Raw genomic sequence first — 20,565 nt, forward strand, 5'->3', positions numbered from 1 at the left:
GCCCTATATATAGCCAATTGTAATGGTTGATAGTCTTCCAACTAGACCTTTTTAGTGCATCGGATACCCGTGATCAATCATTCTAACAATCTCTACTCCCTTGGTTTTTGTGACAATGCTCTCTGGTTTTCCTGTTCTTCTGACTATTCTAAGACTCCTTTCTGAAATCCTCATCACTCTGAAACACTAACTGTAATGTTAGTGTTCTTAGGATTCTAACTTTTAGCTATCATACTTCTTTCTTTGATCACTTATACTTACTGAACTCAACTATTCTCATGACTTTACTGACCACTAAATCTATACTTCTATCCCAGATCTTGCCCCTGAGTTTCAGAATCCTATTCATATCCAGCTTTTTGCCTAAGAATTATTTGGATGTTCCAGAAGCCCACAAACACTTCGCATTCAAGTGGCCAATGTAGCCATTACCTTTCCCTTAGACCTGAATCTCCTCCTCCTGTTTTCCCTGTCTCAGGTCATGGAATCATCCTCCATCCAAAACAGAAAGCTCTTGAGTTGTCCTTAATGCCTACATTTTGCCTCACTCTGCACAGTTAATCATCAAGCCCTGCTTTTAACTCTACATGTTTCTCAAATCCAACCCCTTCCCTCCTTTCCTCTTTCAATTTTCCTTAACCTAGACATCCATCCCATAGTCTTTTGGAATTAATGACTTGTTATCTCTTCGTGCAGTTTCGCTTCCTTGAGTCCATTCATCACAGCTATACTTCTCTTTCTAAAATACAAATCTGGGGGCACCTGGGTGGCTCAGTCGGTTGAGCACTGACTTCGGCTCAGGTCGTGATCCCACCGTTCCCCAGTTCGAGCCCCATGTCAGGCTCTGTGCTGACAGCTCAGAGCCTGGAGCCTGATTCAGATTCTATGTCTCCCTCTCTCTCTCTGCACTGCCCCCCACCCCCACCCCCCCGGTGCTCTGTCTCTCTCTCTCAAAAATAAATCATTAAAATACAAATCTGACCTAGTCACTACTTAATGTCTTTCATGGTTCCCTGACACCTCCAGCAAGGCATACAAAGCTGCCTGTGACTTGGTCCTTGCCTCTCTATAATGGTTTATTGCTTAGTCCTTTCAGAACATTTTTTTTTTTTTTTTTTTTTTACAGAACTGCCTCCCCAATTATAACTGTGTGATTATTGCAAAAATACCAATTAGAGACCAGGCTGTGCCTGTTGAAGTTCTTCCCTTGAATTTACTAAATGGAAACTAGGGGAAATGCTTTCTTCCCCCACCCCCTGAATTCTTTTTCAGTATGAGAAGCTTGGGATACTGAGGCTGGAGGGGAGCCAAGATGAGAGGCTGAATGAAAGAATCCTAATGGCACTGAGCCAAACCTCTGATCCTTGAGATTCCCAGAGTGCTCCAAGTCTCGGCAACTCTTCCTTTAATTCTGTGAACTGAGAATTCTGCCAGTAAACCCCTTTATCTGCTTAAACTAGTTGGAGTTGGGTTCCTGTCACTTGCCAATAAGAATCCCAGATATTTCTCTGCAGCCTCTCTCTGCTCTGTCCCGCTTTTCAATGTTAAATGCTGTAATAATTGCTTCCACTCCCCACACATGCACCACAAAGTCGATTTTCTGCTTCTGACCAGTTTTCCTTTTCCTGAAGACTCCTTAACACTTTTATCATTCTGCTAATTCTTGCTGTACTGGGAAAAGAACTAAAGCCAGGACTTGGTCTATGTCAATCTTAGTGAATTTAAGGAAAATGGAGAAGATGAGTCCTGTGGCAAAGTCCCAGGCACAACATAGCCTCTGATAATCACTCCACCAGTAGCTGCCACCAGTCAGTATCTCTGTTCAGTATCTCACCTGTTAACCATTAGAAGCTGAATTGAGTACTGGTGGTATCCTTAGGTTGTAATCTATCAGCCCTGGAAGTTTAGCAAGGTCAAAGGAGATTGGAATGATCCAATGATATCATCTCCAAAGGAGATTGGAAAGATCCAGAGTTGAAAGAGGAAAGGAGAGGAGGGGTTGGACTTGAGAAACATGTAGAGTTAAAAGCAGGTCAGATTTGTATTTTAATGTTTATTTTTCAGAGACAGAGACAGAGCACAAGTGGGGAGGGTCACAGAGAGAGGGAGACACAGAATTTGAAAGAACGTAAAAGTTTGGCACTTCAACCTGTATTATCCATATGCTATAGCTTTCCTTTTATATTTTCCTACCCCCCCCCCCCCATAGATGCTAATATAATGAATCTGAATATGGTGTGGGCACTTGGGTTTTTAAAAGCTCCCCAGGTAGTTCTTATATGTAGCCAGAGCTAACAACCACTGCCCTAGAATGCCTAATCAGTCTCGGTCTGTTTTCATGGACAGTCTGGGCTGTTGCCATCAATTTCTGCAACGGGAAGATAGGCATTGATTGCCCTAAGGCAGAGTTTTCATCCAGAGAAAATGTTGGGAAGTGGTCCCTCCTCGTCTATTTTTGGGTAGAGTTTGTGAAGGATTGGTGTCAATTCTTTGAATGTATGGTAGAATTCACCAGTGAAGCCATCTGGGCCTGGGTTTTGTTGGAAGCTTTCTTATTACTAGTTAAATCTCTTTACTTGCTATATAGGTTTATTCAGATTTTCTGTTTTTCTTGAGTCCATTTTGGTAGTTTGTATATTTCTAGGAATTTTCCCATGTCATCTTAGTAATCTAATTTCTTAGTACAAAGCTTTTCATAGTATTCCCTTATAATTCTTTTTCTTTCTTTTTTTGGGGGGGGGGATGGAGCAGAGGGAGAGAATTTTTTCTTTAATGTTTATTATTATTATTATTATTATTATTATTATTATTATTATTATTATTTTGAGAGAGAGAGCACACGGGGAGGGGCAGAGAGAGAGGAGACCAGAGGACCTGAAGCAGGCTCTGCACTGGCAGCAGAGACCCTGATGTGGGGCTCGAACCCACGAACTGTGAGATCATTACCTGAGTCGAAGTCAGACGCTCAATCAACTGAGCCACCCAGGCACCCCACTTTTTACTTCTTTAAAGTTCATAGTAATGTCCCCCTCTTCAATTCCTAATTATAATAATTTTTTTCTTTCTTTTTTCTTGTCAATCTAAGCTAAAAGACAATTTTTTCTTTTTGTTTGATGAATCACTTTGTTTTCTTGGATTTTTTTAATTTTCTTATTTTTTTTCTGCTCTAACCTTTATTGTTTCCTTCTACTTGTTTTGGTTTAATTTGCTTTTCTTTTTCTAGTTTCTTAAGGTAGAAGACTAAGCTAAAGCTACTGATTTGAGGTCTGTCTCTTTTTATTAATAAACTTTATTTTTTGGAGCAGGTTTAGATTCACAGCAGAATTAAGAAGGTACAGAGAATTCCCACATATACCGTGTCCTCACACATGCACAGCCTCCCCCATTATTGACATTCCACACCACAGTGGTACATTTGTTGTAATACATGAACCTACATTGATACATTAGTATCACCCAAAGTCCATAGTTTACAGTAGAGTTTACTTTTGGTGTACATTTTATGGGTTTTGACAATGTATCCACCACTGTATCATAGAGAACAGTTGCACTGCCCTAAAAAGCCTCTGTTCTCTGCCTATTTTTCTTTCCCGTCCCCTAAGCCCTAGCAATTGTCTCCACAGTTTTGCATTTTCCAGAATGTCGTATAGTTGGAATCATACAGAATATAGCCTTTCAGATTGGTTTCTTTCACTTAGTGATATGCATTTGTTTCCTCCATGTATTTATTATTCATGGCTTGACAGCTCATTTCTTTTCAGTACCGAATAATATTCCAGTGTCTGGACTTTGTTTTTTAATGTTTATTTATTTTGAGAAAGAGTGAGAGCAGGAAAGGGGCAGAGAATCCCAAGAATCCCAAGAGGATCCCAGAATCCCCTCTGTCAGCACAGAGCCTTACATGGGGCTTGAACCCACAAACCGTGAGATCACGACCTGAGCTGAAACCAAGAGTCAGACACTTAACCAACTGAGCCACCCAGGTGCCCCTGGACTTTTTAAATGCAAGTAGTTATAGCTATAAATTTCCATCTGAATACCACTTTTATTGCTTGTCATACATTTTGGTATGTTGTATGAAATAGTGTTTGTATAGGGAGGGCAAGATAATTGTTTACTTACTTCATTTACAAGTTTTGAAAATAATGAACATTTTCCCTAGTATGCCAGTTATGAATTATTGCTATTCAGTTCCAAATTTATCCTTTTTGCTTGCTCCGTGAAATGATGTGGACCCTTTTAAATGTTTATCCAAGGGGTGCCCAGGTGGCTCAGTCAGTTGAGCATCCAACTTTGGCTCAAGTCGTGATCTCGTGGTTCGTGAGTTCAAGCCCTGCATAGGGCTCATTGCTCTCAACGCAGAACCTGCTTCAGATCCTCTGTCCCCCTCTCTCTGCCTCCACCCCCCCGCTTGTGCTTTCTAAAAAATAAACAAACATTTAAAAAAATATATCCTTTATCAGCTGGCAGATACTAAAATTTGTCAGTAGAGGGCACCAGAGAGATATCACAGGAGGAAAAGGTTTTGTTTCCTGTTTCTACAGCTTGAGTTAGGCAGGCTTCTGTGCTATAGGCAGCTTCTCCAGTGTTTGGCTCCTGCAACGTACAGAGCTTCTTCAGCCCCTGGCCTTTTTTCAGTTTATGGTGGCCAACAGCCAGAAACTGCTCTTGGCACCACCTCAGGTGGTTTATAGTAGAGTGCCTTTTCTGAGACATCTCCCCATGATTTACTTTCCCTAGCATCCTACATGGTAGATTTCTAGCAGCTTCTGCCATTGTAGCACCACACTGCTTCCTTGCCATCTAGTGAGCCACAGACACATCCTCTCTGAGAAGGTCCGCACCTCAGCTCTGAGGCGATCTTCAGTGGGTAGTCTATCTCAAGCATAGAGGTAGTGGCTGTTCCTTATATTGCTAATCCTTTATTATTTTAGAGTTTTTTTTTTACTTCTTTACTAGTCAATTCCTTATTTCTCCAATCCTCTGTTATAGTTGATAAGTCTTTAAATAAATAAAACCTTCTCTGTTCAAATGACTGTGTGGTTCCTCTCTGAACTGGACCCAGACTGAAACATCAGGTAATTAAAAAAAAATTTTTTTTGCATTTATTCATTTTTGAGAGACAGAGACAGAGCACAAGCAGGGGAGGGGCAGTGAGAGAGGGAGACACAGAATCTGAAGCAGGCTCCAGGCTCAGAGCTGTCAGCAGAGCCTGATGCAGGGCTCAAACTCACAAACCGCACGATCACAACCTGAGTCAAAGTCAGACGTTTAACCTACTGAGCCACCAACATCAGGCAATTTCTAAAGGTGACAATATAGTTTGTTTGTTTGATGAGCCGATGTGTCAAAATTAAGGATTTATGTTCAGTAAAGTACAAAATTAATAGACAATGGAAGAGAAAACAACTGAAATGTCTAAAAATGATAAGGAATTGATATCTGCAATATATAAGAAACCATCAGCAAGAAAAATAAAGCAACCCCAATAGTAAAATGGGCAATGGGGGCACCTGGGTGGGTCAGTCAGTTAAGCATCCAACTTCAGCTCAGGTCATGATCTCAGGGTTCATGAGTTCAAGCCCTGAATCAGGTTAGCTGCTGCCAGCGTGGAGCCTGCTTCGGTTCTTCTGTCTCCCTCTCTCTGCTCCTCCCCTACTTGCACTCACTCTCTCTCAAAAATCAAAAAAAGAAAGAAAGAAAAGAAAAATGGCCAACAGATATAAATTTAAAAAGAAGAAACTAAAAAGATCATTAAGAAATGTTCAGATTCATTAGTAATCAAGTGCAAATTAAAACTACAATAAGATATCACATCACACCTGTCGGTATGGAAAAAGTTTGGAAGCTGGACACTGATTATATTTCATATAAACCTCAGATCTGTCCTCTTCTCTCCATCTCATTTGCTGTCACTCTAGCCCAAGGCCACCATCATCTTCTGCATTAGTGTAATACAAAAATGTAACTGATCTACCCACTTCTATGCTTTCTCCCCCCACAATTCACCGTTTCCTTGGGTGGAAGAGAAATCTAAGTGTAGCTCAGATACCACTTCTTTGCTTAGAACCCTTCAATAACTTCTTACTGCACTTGGAATAAAATCCTTTATCATGGCCTGCAGGTGATCTGAGTGATCTCATTACCTAACTCTTCAATTTCATACTGTGCCACTCTTCTTGCTTACTATTCTCCAGCAGATACTTCAACATCTTGAACACTTCAGGGTCTTTCCTTTTTCATACCCTCTGCACATACTATTCCTTCTCTCTGAATCCTCTTGTAGCTAGCTAGCTCCTTCTCATCTTTCTTTCTCCTCAAAGATCCTGGCCACCTTTTCTGGAGCAGATCCCATTAAGTCTCTATCACTGTTACCCTGCCTATTTCTTTCACAATGCTAACATAATTTGAAATTATTCTACAAGTTATTAATTTATAAATTATTTAGTTTTTAATTTCCTCTACTAGATAATGCACTTCATGAGGGTGGGGACCATGTTCGTCTTTTTCACCATTTACTTCCAGCACTTAAAGCAATGCCTAAGAGAGGACGCATTAAAACACATGAAAGGCTCCTGGGTAGCTCAGTGGGTTTAGGGTCCCACTCTTGATTTCAGCTCAGGTCATGATTCCAGGGTCATGGGATCCAGCCCCGGGTCAGCTCCATGCTGGTAAGATCCTCTCTCTCCCTCTATTTCTCTCCCCCACTAGCACACTCTCTCTCTAAAATAAAATTTAAAAATCGTTTCTTGTCTTTTGGCTAAGATCAAGTGTAAAAAAGCAAACAGAAAAACCCACATGTGAATTAATCTATTTCATGTTTTCTTTACAAATGCAGCTGCTTCACACTTAAATGTTATGTTCTATTTAGTAATGCAACAACAAAACAAACTCCACACGCTCATTTAAAATTCTGTTACTTTCGGACCCCCTGAGTGTCTCAGTCCGTTGAGCATCCGAGCATCCAACTTAGGCTCAGGTCATGAGTTTTGAGCCCCACAACTGGCTCTGTGCTGATAGCTCAGAGCCTGAAGCCTGCTTCAGATTCTGTCTGTCTCTCTCTCTGCCCCTCCCTGTCTGTCTCTCAAAAATAAACATTAAAAAAAATTTTTTTAATGCTGTTACTTTACAAATTATCAGCGCCTCCATACTTTCCCCTTTATGTTCAGTATCCATCTGTATTTGTTTTATTGTCATCTGCCGGTTCAAGTCCTTTACCATTTCTAACACATGGTTTTTATATCGCTTTTTGGCTTAGAAGTTATCTAACTTCTTTGTAAGAGTTCTCTGTATATTAGCCTTGTTATCGTTTGTTTTGCACGTTATTTTCCCCCACATTCCCTTGCGACTACTTAGCAGGGTTTTGTTTTTTAACTTCAAACCTGAACTACTCTAGGTAAGAAGGTGACGTTTGAGTTGACTCCAGCAGGCCATGTGAAGTTGGTTGGGTGCCAGGGCAACAGAGCATGGTAGCAAGAGAGCACCGCGAATCTCAAAAAGAAAAACAATGACTACGCAAATTCCTGCACGCTCCCACACCCGGCGCGAGCTTTACTACCTACAGCCAGGACTGTAGGCCGGCGCCTGGCGCTTGTGTCTGACGTCACCGACGTACCGCACAGTTCACTCAGGCAGCGCAACCTCCGTGGCTGTCCACCGCGCGCGCAGAGGCGACTAGTCTTGCGGCGCCGGAAGTCGAGGGCACGTGACCGGGTGACAGCCCTCTCTAGGTTGCAGGGCTCGCTTTAGGTGTTGCGGCACGGGATGGCGGAGGCGCCTCCTGTCTCAGGTACTGTCCCGGCCCGCGCGGGACTGGGCCCCTCTCAGGGAGCGGAAATTGGGTCAGTGACGAGTCCTAGGGGCCCGGCCATTCATATCGCGAGAGTGGCGCGTACTAGGGCTGGGGATAGTGGCTCGGAAGGGCCAAGCCACGCGCGTCGTGGGTATCGAGACCTCGCCCGTTCACCACTGGTCTGTGAAGTCCCCGCAGCTGGGTCTCCAGGGAGAGCGGGTTTGTCCCAGCGCCAAGCGAATCGATGTGGGCGTCCCGCCTTCAGCCCGGCCCTACTGGGGCAGAGGCCGCCCTGATCTCCAGAAGGCGGGCGGCGGCCCAGTCACCGCCAGTGACGATGGCGGGCTCTCCATGCGTAGCGGGTTGGCGCTTCCTGGGGCAGCGGAGCGGGCTCGACCCGGACATCAGTGGTTTCCAATCTCAGACTGCTACAGACTCGCAATGTGACTGAGTCTCCGTTTCCTCATCTATCAGTTGGGAGTGAATATGTTAATTCCTGTAAAGGCTCCCGCCCTGTACTGTACCTGTTCCGTAATTGTTAGCTCGCTTCTCCTGGAGTTAGCTCTGTGTGTAAAACACCCTCATTTGGCTGTAAATGTAACATCCATTTCCATTTCCTTCAAGGTGTACTTTAGGTCTTTGTTGTCCAAACTTTACATCGCGACTCAGTGCACACGTGTAAATACAAAAGCGAACCAAAAGTTTCAGAAAGTAATGTTTTTCCTTGCTGTCTGCAGTACGCTCTATTTTCTGTTTCATTTGAAAAAAATACCTGTCACACCCACTACAATGGTTTGATTTCAGGACCCACTCTTAATGAAAAACAGGACAGCAATTTGCAGCATGTGGTTTGTAGTCTTAGTTCAAGACTCGCTGATTTGAGTGAGTCACTGCCACTTAACCAATGTTGGGGCACTAGGAAGAATATATATGTATTTGTGTACTGGGTGGCAGGTAAAATGTACTTGTTACTGTGGGTCTCGGTAAAAAAAAAAAAAAAAAAAAAAAAAAATTGTGTTTTCCAAACCCTAGTCCTGATTTAGGTATTGAGTCATCTTAGGGGATAGGAACCTTCTTAGGCTGGTGTTTTGTCATTCTCCCACACGTTTTTTTCCCCCCAGATCCTCAACTGAATCCATTGATCTTCCCATCCTCAGGCTCACTTCTGGCCCATTTCTACACCTGTCAGTGTTTGAGGCCAGAATGGGTGGGATTTGTTGTGAGTTACAGTTTTGGCCTCCTGTATTGTGCCCCAGGTTACAACCTCCTCCCCATCTACTGTGGCAAAGTCCCCTAGTCCAAAGAACTATCCCATGTTCTTATTTTAGCATCATCTCTAGCCCACACCCCCATCTCCACTCAGTGTTTAGTTCTCTTGCCCACTTCTGTCCTCAAATAGCAGAGCAGTTCAGGGATATATTTCTGCCATGGGCAGACTCTCCAATGTCTGTTTTGTTTCTGGACTTCATAATCTATTGGATTTCCCCTTACTCTTCTCCACTCATCTGCTGGACACTTAACTATTCTGCTATGTTATCTTGAATGTAGGGTACCACTTGTATCCTCTTTACCAAGTAACTTCTAGCTACTTAAAATACTAAGAAAAAAAAGGGGTAGTGTCTCAGTTCTTTGTGTCTTAGGTGCAGTTTACTGATTCATGTGCCCTTTTCCCCTTCCTCCTGTCTCTTAAGGGTCTCTCTGAGGACATTACCTACTACCTCATGTCTAATGGAACACATACTGTATATGAATAGGTGCTGCCCTATCTAGACTCTGTAGTTGCATCAACTCCTTACAGCTTAACATGGAACACCTTCCTCCCATCCTTTACCAAGCTATTCTGCACAACTTTACTGGCTTCTTTTGCCCCTCTCCCACTTTGTTTCTTCAAGAAGGAGAGGACTATACAACACCCATTTGGTCTAATCTTCCCATTCTTACCTTTATGTTTTCTCTTATGTTTGTGAAACATCTCCTTCACCACCTTATGAATTTGTCTAATCCCCTTTTTGTTTTGTAAGGCCTTCCACCCCACCCCCAGAATTGCCTGTGTGAAAGCCATCAGGACAAATCCTGGATTGAGTGAAAGGTTACGCTATGACCTTTATGATCTCATTCAGTTCTTGAGTATGTGATTCGATACTGCCCAAACTCTGACAGTGTAGTGTAAGAGTGTGGTCTCTAGCGCCATATAGCCAGGGGTGGAATCTTGAGTCTGCTTTGGAACACATCTGTGGTCTTTGACAAGTAACTTTTTCAGTCTCAGTTTTCTCATCAGAAATGTAAGAATTAAATGAGTCAACAGATACAAAGTGCTTAGAATAGTGCCTGGCGCATGTTAATTACCTAATAAATGTTAGGGTTTATTATTAAACCTGAAACCCACAGGCTCAGTACTGTACCCATTTGTGGTCAGGTCTGTGTTTTTTTTTTTTAATTTTTTTTTTTTAACGTTTATTTATTTTTGAGACAGAGAGAGACAGAGCATGAACGGGGGAGGGTCAGAGAGAGGGAGACACAGAATCCAAAACAGGCTCCAGGCTCTGAGTTGTCAGCACAGAGCCTGACGCGGGGCTTGAACTCACGGACCGTGAGATCATGACCTGAGCCGAAGTCGGCCGCTCAACCGACTGAGCCACCCAGGCGCCCCAAGGTCTGTGTATTTTAGATAGTCGGTAGCCCTAACAGCAACAATAAAGCACTATTTTAATCACTGTATGTATGTTACTAACTTGCTTTATTCTTCATAGCAACTCTTGGATGTAGGGATTATTAGTGTCTCCATTCCTTATAAAAAAAATTAGGATTAAGTTACTTGCATACAGACATAAGTGATGGGCAAGTACATAAACCCATGTCTTCCAGGCTTTGTTGATTCATAGTACAGTTGACTCTTGAACTATGTGGGGGTTAGGGATGGCAACCCCCCTGCGCAGTGGAAAATCCACATATAACTTATGACTCCCCGGAAACTTAACTACTATCAGCCTACTGTTGACCAGAAACCTTACCAATGACATAAACATTTGATTAACACAGATTTTACATGATATATGTATTATATACTTACATACTCTTGCAATAAAGTAAAGAAAATGTTATGAAAAAAATGAGGAAGAGAAAATACATCTACAGTACTGTACTGTAAACAATTCATGTATAAGTGGACTTCTGTAGTTCAAAGCTGTGTTGTTCAAGGGTCAGCTGTATGATCTATAAGCTACACATCATTCTGGCTTTTAAATTTTTTTTAATGTTTATTTTTGAGAGAGAGACAGAGTGTGAGCAGGGGAGGGGCAGAGAGAGAGGGAGACACAGAATATGAAGCAGGCTCCAGGCTCTGAGCAGTCAGCACAGAGCCCAATGCTGGGCTCAAACCCACAAACCGTGAGATCATGACCTGAGCTGATGTTGGATGCTCAACCAACTAAGCCACCCAGGCGCCCCTCATTCTGGCTTTTCTACTAACTAGTTTTGTATCTTTAGGCAAATCATTTAGTCTTTGGGCTTCAGGGACAAAGAAGCATCTTGAGGGAAAAAAATGAGTGGGTTGAAGAGGCCTATGCTTAATTTTTGAGACTCAGATTCTGGACCATATCATAAAGGTTATGTATGGAAAACCTAAAATACATTCCTGGAGGGAACAGATGGGAACTAATGTACTCACTGTGTTAAGTACTATCAATATGAAATTTTGATTAAATTTCACAATTACTCTTTGAAATAGTATTGTCATCTTTCGTCATGGGTGAGGAAATGAAGGCTAAAAGCAGTATCCCTAAGCTCATACCATCATCTGGAGGACCATACTTCAAACTGATTTTGGCTGACTCCAAAGCCTGTTTGCTTGATATTATACAATGCTGTCTTAGAGTTTTGAAAGACCACATGGAACCTGCTGTTTGATTCTCACCCCTGAACTGTATGCTGACCTGAAATTTTTTATAAAACAAATGCAGGTATAAATCATGCCTATCAGGGTGCCTGACTGGCTCAGTTGGCTCAGCATGCAACTCTTGATCTTGGGGTTGTGAGTTCAAGCTCCACATAAAGCAGAGAACTTACATTAAAAATAATAATAATAACAATAAAAATAATAATACTAGGGATGCCTGGGTGGCTCATTCAGTTAAGCATCTGACTTTTGATTTCAGTCATGATCTCACAGTTGTGAGATCGAACCCCATGTCTGTGAGATCTGCTTAAGATTCTCTCTCTCCCTCTGCCTCTCCCCTGCTTGTTCCTGCTCTCTCTCTCTCTTGCTCTTGCTCTTTCCCTCTCTCTCAAAAAATAATAATAATAAGAATGCCTGATCACTCAGATGAGCGGTTTTACTTAGCAGTTCTTTTTTTTTTTTTTTTTTTAATGTTTACTTATTTTTTGAGAGAGAAAGAGAGCATGAGCAGGGAAGGGGCAGAGAGAGAGGGAGACACAGAATCCGAAGCAGGCTCCAGGCTGTCAGCACAGAGCCCAACTTGGGGCTCAAACCCACGAACCGCGAGATCATGACCTGAGCCAAAGTCAGAAGCTTAACTGACTGAGCCACCCACGTGCCCCGTTTACTTAGCAATTCTTAACAGTGGCTATTGGTGAAGCTACTGGTCATGGAATGGTCAGTCTTCCACAAGCACCTTGAACCTATCACAGTCACAGGAAAAGTAGGCCTTAATAAGGGCCTGTTTTATATAGTCCTTAGGAAAATAACTTTTAGATATGGCCTAGGGACTTCTGGGTTTCATGGGTGACAATTAATTTCTTTACTGGCGTGTCTATTTTTTTATGTCCTAGGTACTTTTAAATTCAATACGGATGCTGCTGAGTTCATTCCTCAGGAGAGAAAAAATTCTGGTCTAAATTGTGGGAGTCAAAGGAGACTAGATTCTAATAGGATTGGTAGAAGAAATTACAGTTCACCACCTCCTTGTCACCTTTCCAGGCAAGTCTCTTATGATGACATCTCTGGTATTCATCAGCACAGTTATCTTTTGGGAAGCAAACCTAAGAGTCAACAAACTTCTTTCCAGTCCTCTACTTCTAACAAATTACTCAAGAGCCATGGCCTTCAGAATCAACCTTGGCAGAAATTGAGGAGTGAAAAGCAACATATCAAGGTCAAGAAAGTACAGAACCTCACTGACCAGTCCTCAGATGCAGCTAGCTTAGAAAATGTGGCCAGGCCAGAGAGTGGGACAAACCCCAGAGAGCACAGCCCTTCTGAGAGTGAGAAGGAAATTGTCGGTGCAGATCCCAGAGGAGCAAAACCCAAAAAAGCAGCCCAATTTATATACAGCTATGGTAGAGGACCAAAAGTCAAGGGAAAACTCAAATGTGAGTGGGGTAACAGAATGACTACAAAATCTGAGGATGCTGGACCTGAAAATACCAAACCTGTGGGGGTTATCCACTCTGACTCTTTGGACACATCCTTCAGGAAAGGAGTATTGGATGGGTATGGGGCCAGACGCAGTGAGCAAAGAAGATACCCACAGAAAAGGCCTCCCTGGGAAGTGGAGGGGGCTAGGCCACGACCAGGTAGGAATCCACTAAAACAAGAGGGCCAACGACATACAAATGCCGGACCCAGAAACAACATGGCACCCATTCCAAAGGATAATCTTAATGAAAGGCCAGCAAAATCTGCCTGTGACGATGGGAATTTGGCAGTTGTCAACAAGTCTTCCAGAAGGATTGACCCAGAGAAATGCGCTGTAAGGAGGCAGGATCCTCAAGTAGCATCTTTCCCCCGAGGCAAACAGAACCACTTGCTAAAGAATGTGGAAACGCACACAGGTAAATCTACCTAGATAGTGGAAATGTTTTGTCTTGTTTTGTTTTGATAGATAATAAATTCATGCAATTTAGGAGCTAGAAAATATTAAAAGGTATACAGTGAGGGATGCCTGGGTAGCTCAGTCAAAGTGTCTGACTCTTGATTTCGGCTCAGGTCATGATCTCGGTTTGTGAGTTTGAGCCTTGCGTTGGACTCCAAACTAACAGTGCAGAGCCTGTTTGGGATTCTCTCTCTACCCCCATCTCTCTCTCTGCCCCTGTCCCCCACACTCTCAAAATAAACTTAAAAAAAAAAAAAGGTATGAAATGAAACATCTGTTTCTATCTTTGTTCATCATCTGCCTGCCTGGGTCTTACCACCACTTGCTCCCCTCCCCAGTAAGTAACCACTTACTTAGTTTTTCTATATTATAAGCAAATACAAATACAGAACTTTTTTTCTCAACAAAGAATTCTAGTAAGGGATTTTTAAAATGCAGATGTGGGTCTTATAGATGTTTGGTTACAAGATTTTTTTTTTTAATATAAAAGCACAGGTAAGGGATGGTAACATCTCCACTGCCTTTCCTTATTCCAGCCTGCATCATCTCTTGTCTGCTCATCTGCAAAATGTCCTAACCATTCTTGCCATCTTCATTTTCTCTCTTTCAGTCCATCTCTTACACCAGCATCAGAGAATGATCTTTCTAAAATACATGTTGAACTGTGTCACTCCCCTGTTTATTTCTGTTCACTTGTTTTCACCACATGCAGATTCTGGCTTCTTCCTTACCCAGCCACCCCACCTTATGCTGCATCAGCCCCCCCCACCACATTGTATTCTCTGTACTCTATGTTGTTTCATCTTTCCCTGCTGTTGTATATATGGCTCTCTTCTTCTAGAATGTCTGCCATTTGATTCACTAATGAATCCTTACTCTTTTTAAATTGCTCTTTTAAAAAATATTTATTTTTTTGAGAGTGAGAGAGTGCACACATTAGGGAGGGGGGTGCAAAAGGAGGGGAAGAGAGACTCCCAAGCAGGCTTCATGCTCAGTGCAAAGCCTGACACAGTGCTTGATCCCACGACCCTGGGATCATGACCTGAGCTGAAATCAAGAGTCGGATGCTCAACTGACTAAGCCACCCAGCACTCCTCTTACTCATTTTTTAATAGCTAGTTTAGCCACATGTCCAGGAAACCTTTCTTACTTCCACAGATGGCATTAATCTTCAATAGCCCTATGATGTCTTCCCCTTAAACATACACGTTTCCGTTATAGCAGTTAGCACTGGAAGCCATCATTGTTTATATGTCGATGCCCACCACTAATCTGTAAGCTTCCTGAAAGCAAAGACTGTTTTTTATATCCCTATTGCTTAACATAGCTCTTAGAACATAATAGGTATTCCACTCTGTTGGAAGGTTCTTCTTTATTTTGAACTAAAAACTTCTTTCCAGTAAATACTCTATCCCCTGGTTCAGGTTCTGTCCTCTGAAGCAACACAGCAACTAGTGTCTCTCACCAGTTTCCCACCTCCTCATTGCAAATCAGCTTTTTTGCAGTATTTGAAGACACCTCTCATTTTGCCTTGAGTGTGTATGTATTTCGTACAGGCTAAACAGTTTCGTTCTTGTAGCTGTCCTTGTGGACCTTTACCATCTGGTCTCCCTCCAGTTTAATGTACGTAGCCCAGCCCAACACATGAAGTCACCACCTACCCAGGACTGTTTTTACCCTGGCTTATAGTACTTCTAGTTCTCTTTTGCTCCCCTAGGCAGTCCTTCCTCTTGGGACCTCAACTTGTGTTATGAACAAAGGTAGCATTATACTAGAGTTGTCTTTGAATTCTTAAGGCTGGTTAATAGTTTCCTTTTGCTTCATAACAAATTATCACAAAAATGTAGTGGTTTGAGATAACACAAATTTATTATGTCACAGTTTCTTTGGGTCGGGAGTTTGTGTATCTGTTAGCCTAGTTCTCTACTCAGAGCCTCACAGGTCTAAAATTTGGCCAGGGAGAAACCTCATCTGAGGCATGGGGTTTTTCATGCTCACTGGTTTGGTAGGATTTAGTTCTTTATGGTTGTAGGGTGAGGTCCCCTATTCTCGCTGACTATTGGCTGAGGGTCACTCTCAGCTCTTAGAGGTCACCTGCAATTCCCTACCACATTGCCCTCTACACAACATGGCACTTATCTTCTTCGAGGTCTATAGGAAAACATCTGCTAGAGATTCTTCAGATCTCTCTGACTTCTTTCTCTGATCCCTAGACTCTTTTTAAAGTGTTCACCTGATTATATCAGGCCCACTGAGACTCAAGGGGAGGAGATTATATAGGGCATGCACACCTGTATGCATGTGGGAATCTTAGAGGCCATCTTAGCGTTTTGCCTAACAAATCTCTCTTGGCCTCACATCCCCACATATTCTTGAGAACACTTTATTCATATTTATAGAATAAATACTATGTACCAAGCACTGTTCTAGGTACTGGGAATACACTACTAGTGAGATTTACATTCTGGTAGGGAAGGCAGGCAGAGAGCACTTAAACCAATATTTAGTATGTCGGTTGTGGGTAAGTGCTAAAAAAGAAATATAAAGCAGTTTAAGAGGACAGAGTAAGGGGGGGGGGGGGGCGCTAGTTTAGATATGTTGGTCTGTTTGATGAGACAAGTACACCATGTGGCTTTCTGAAAAGTGTACCCAGCAGAGGAAGAAGCAAGTTTAGATTAGGGTGTGAACAACAGAGAAGCAGGCAGCAGAGGAGGTCAGAGAAATCACAGGGGCTGGATCATGTGAGGCCCTTGGATGTGGTTCTGATTAAGAAGATCAGAAGCAGCTGGAAGGTTTTGGGAAAAGGGATGACATGATCTTCCTAGCAGCTGTGTGGAGAATTGTCTGTAAGGAAGCAAGGGGATAAGTTAGGAGTTGTTGGAGCAATTGACGTAGTTGATGATGGAGACTTGGACTAGGGTGGTAGTGTTGGTAAAGGTAAGAGTGTTAGACTTTGGATGTATTTGGAAGATAAAACTGACAGGATTTGCAGAGAGACTAGGTGTTTGCTCCAGGAGAATGAGAGGAGTCAAAGATGAAGCCAACACTTTTGTGTCTGAATCACATAAAAGAATAGAATTGCCAGGGCACCTGACTGGCTCATTCAGTGGAGTAAGTCACTCTTGATCTCTGGGTTGTAGGCTTTAGCCCCACCTTTGGTATAGAGATTACTTAAAAATAAAATCTTAAAAAAAAAAAAACGAATAGAATTGCCATGTACTGGAGTATGAGCCTGGGAGAGGAAAGGGTGTTGTTTGTTTTCAAAACTTTTTAGTTTGAGATAATTTTAGGTTTATAGAAAAGTTGCAAAATAGTACAGAGAATACCCATATATCTTTCACAGCTTTGTCTAATGTTAATATCTTACATAACCAACTCTGGTCCTTTGTCAAAACTAGGAAATTAACACTGGTACAGTAGTATAAACTAAACTGTAGACTTTATTTGGATTTCACCATTTTTTTCCACTAACATCCTTATTTTGTTCCAGGATCCAGTCCAGGATACCACATTGCATTTAGTCATTATGTCTCCTTAGTCTCCTTTTAGTCTTAGTCTTCTTGTTGGAAAAGTTTTCTTGGTCTTTCTTGTTGGAAAAGTTTGGATATGTTTTGTCCACTCCTCGTTCAGGAAAGATAGATAATTTGGTTAAGTAGGGAGTTAAGAATTCGAGCAGAGATCTGGACTGGAGATGTAAACTTGGGAACTTTCAGCATGGAGTCCTCTAACAGACTAAAGGAGGTCACCTAAAATGTGAGTGTAGTTAGAGAAGAAAAGTTTGAGGATGGAGCCTTCCTGTAACTCAGTGTTTAAAGGTTGGAAGGTAAGGACCCAGCAAAGGAGACAGAGAATAAGTAGCAATTGAACTAGGAAGTGAACCATGTTTTAAATGCCAAACTAAAAATGAAATTCAAGGAGGGAGTGATCAGTTGTGCCAAATGCTACTGATGGGTCCAGAAAGATGACAACTGCATATTGACTGGTGGATTTGGCACTGAGAGTTATTGGTCTTGATAAGAGCAGTTTTGGTGGAGTGGTGGATATAAAAACTTGATTGGAATGGAAAGAAAGGATTAAAGTCTCTATGGCTGCTTGCAAGTGGTCTTTGCTAACTCGCATTCTGTACTGAGAGAAACTAGCACTGCTTCTATTCTTCCAGGCTGTCTGTAGCCCTCATTCTGTGGTAGCAAGATCCCCTGTATCCTTAGTAAGTTTCTCCTCCGGCTCCTAATTAATCTGTGGCCTTCTGTAAGTTCACCACGTTTCCTTACGGCCTTTCAGTGCCTGCTGTATTTCCTTATCCCACTTGCCTTAGTTTCTGGAAGATGAGAGGAGTGTGCTCCTCCCTCAGTGTCATTTGTGAACCATTATTTTTCTACCTTTGTATCAAAATCCCTGCTCCTTTGAACTTAATGCTATATCACCTTTTGGCTACATCACCTTCCTGTCTCTTTATTGTTGTCATGTATTAGCCTCCAAATCTCCCAGCCCCAGCCCTCATTTATTAATGCCTCCAGCCTATATCTTTCCTCTTGCCCAATGGTTCTCAAAGTGTTGCAGAGCAGCAGTCCTCAGCAACGCCAGGGAGCTTGTTAGAAAAGCATATTCCTGTACCTCACCTCAGACTTACCAAACAGAAGTTCTAGGAATAGGGCCCAGCAATCTTATTTTTTAACAAGCCTCCTGGTAACTCTGATTGGAGAACTACTGATTTACTATAAATCCTGCTGTTTGTCTGGGTGACTATAGTGATCATATGGATTATACCATCCTCATATTCTTTGATCTTCTCAACCACAGTGACCTTTGCCTTCATTATACTTCTACACCCGCTACTACTTTCTGACCATAACCTCCTGTCCTTCTGGTTCTCTCAGTCTCTTACACCCACTAACTGTATTGTCAGCCATCTATCCTTCTTTATTCCCTCTTCAGGCTGGGCCTTATTGTACTTTTGAAGTATTATCCTTCTGAGAAGGCATTTGGCAGAATCCCCACCCTGGATTGATGCTGCAGTCTACCTTTTCTGCTCCATCTGGATAACAGGATGCTGTTCCAGGAAATCATACAGTAGTACAGATTTGGTGCTGTGGAAGATTCTCTCACCTTCTCAGGGAAGTCTTCCTTATCATCCTGTTTAGATCTATAATATTCCCCCCACTACTAGCATTCCCCATCCCTTACTGGTTTATTTTTCTCCAAAGCACTTCCCACTGTTTGATGATGCCACTTCTTTTTCATTGTTTATCATATTCCCCTACTAGATAATAACTTCCTGAGAGCAGAAAAGTTTTGTCTGTTTTGTTCACTGTATATCCGTAGTGTTTAAACAATGCCTGGCACATAGTAGGTTCTCAGTAAATATTTTTGTTTAGTGATTTCTCCAACTTCAGTTGACTTTCCATACTGCCTATTTTCCCCTTATATGACCTTGGTCAGCTGTCCTTCCCATTTTCATCTAAGAGTACTCCCAAATCTTTTCCAGTCTTGTTCAGATCTTCCTGCCATTCATCTACCTCAGTCTCAGTGGACCTCCTTGCCTCCTATTGAGAGAAAGGGGAGATCATCAGGCATAATTTTCTCAACTTTTTGCTCCCTTTAGGCAAACTCAGAGAAATCTGCCTATTCTTTTCTTTCGTTTTGAACTCTCCTTTATTTCCTTCCATCAGCCTTTCACATCTGCTATTGCAAGTTCTCAGCCTAAAGCTCTTCTTAAGTCTGTCCTATGCTCTAAAAGAAAAACTCCCGTCATGTGGCCTCCTGGTAGTGTTTCCTTCCATTCCAGTCTAATCAATCACTCTGGGCCGCCTGGGTGGCTCAGTCGTTTAAGTGTCCGACTTCAGCTCAGGTCACGATCTCACACTCCGTGAGTTGGAGCCCCATGTCAGGCTCTGTGCTGACAGCTCAGAGCCTGGAGCCTGCTTTGGATTCTGTGTCTCCCCCTCTCTCTGCCCCTCCCCTGCTCATGCTCTGTCTCTCTCTGTCTCAGAAATAAATAAAAACATTTAAAAAATTAAAAAAAAAAAAAAAGAGTCACCAACCCTGTTTCCTTTTCCCTGTTTTGATTCACTTCTCAGTCCTCTGCCATCATCACCACTGACTCAGAGAGCTACTGGTAGGGTCATTAATGCCTTCCTATTTGCCACAGCCAGCAGACAGATGTATTTCAGTCCTCATTATCCTGGCTTCCGTTTGAGTTTGATGTGAAGGAGTCTTTGTTGAAGGGTTACTTTTTTTTTTTTTTTTTTTTTTTTTTTTTATTTATTTTTGGGACAGAGAGAGACAGAGCATGAACGGGGGAGGGGCAGAGAGAGAGGGAGACACAGAATCGGAAACAGGCTCCAGGCTCCAAGCCATCAGCCCAGAGCCTGACGCGGGGCTCGAACTCACGGACCGCGAGATCGTGACCTGGCTGAAGTCGGACGCTTAACCGACTGCGCCACCCAGGCGCCCCGAAGGGTTACTTTTTTGATACCACACACTTCTGGTCCTCCTTGTTCTTGGCTGTTCCTGCGTGTGTCCTTCAAGTTTCTCTTCCTCCACCTCTTTCTTAAATGTTGGCATTTCCTAGGACTTTGTCTCAGCCCTCTGTTCTTACTTGATAATGTCTCATTGGGAGACGACGACTGCTCTCTCAACCACTGCCTCTGTGCTGTGCTGGCTTCTAAACTCTTACCTCCAGATCCTAAGCTCTGCCACAAGCTTCAGACTCACATAAATAAACATGGTACCTGACATACGCTTCAGACTCAGCAAAACCACCTTGAACATGTTGACCATGCTTATATTGTATGAGAGTTTTAAAAACAGCTGCCTCACATTTAATGAGGTAACTTAATAAAGTTGCTTTAGTAGGTAACTCACCTTTAGTCTGAAGATCTAGGTTTAATCAGTTTTAAACTTTTGTTCTATTTTCCTTTTCTTTCTTTCTTTCTTTCTTTC

The 20,565-nt window shown here is 42.4% G+C and overlaps 1 protein-coding gene across 2 annotated transcripts in view; it reads left to right on the forward strand.

Moving 5' to 3' along the window:
- Positions 1-7,662: 7,662 nt before the first annotated feature.
- The window catches only part of NFX1 (nuclear transcription factor, X-box binding 1), a 73,883-nt gene continuing 60,980 nt past the window's right edge, over positions 7,663-20,565 (forward strand). For both annotated transcript variants that reach the window (XM_060609508.3, XM_060609510.3), the window contains exons 1-2: positions 7,663-7,789; positions 12,581-13,582. In XM_060609508.3, the coding sequence (XP_060465491.1) occupies positions 7,765-7,789; positions 12,581-13,582 (1,027 nt within the window). In that variant the 5' untranslated portion in view covers positions 7,663-7,764. The remainder of the gene's footprint in view (positions 7,790-12,580; positions 13,583-20,565) is intronic.

The sequence above is a fragment of the Panthera onca genome, chromosome D4 (assembly GCF_046562875.1).
Source record: "Panthera onca isolate mPanOnc1 chromosome D4, mPanOnc1 haplotype 2, whole genome shotgun sequence".
Classification (NCBI taxonomy): Eukaryota; Metazoa; Chordata; class Mammalia; order Carnivora; family Felidae; genus Panthera; species Panthera onca.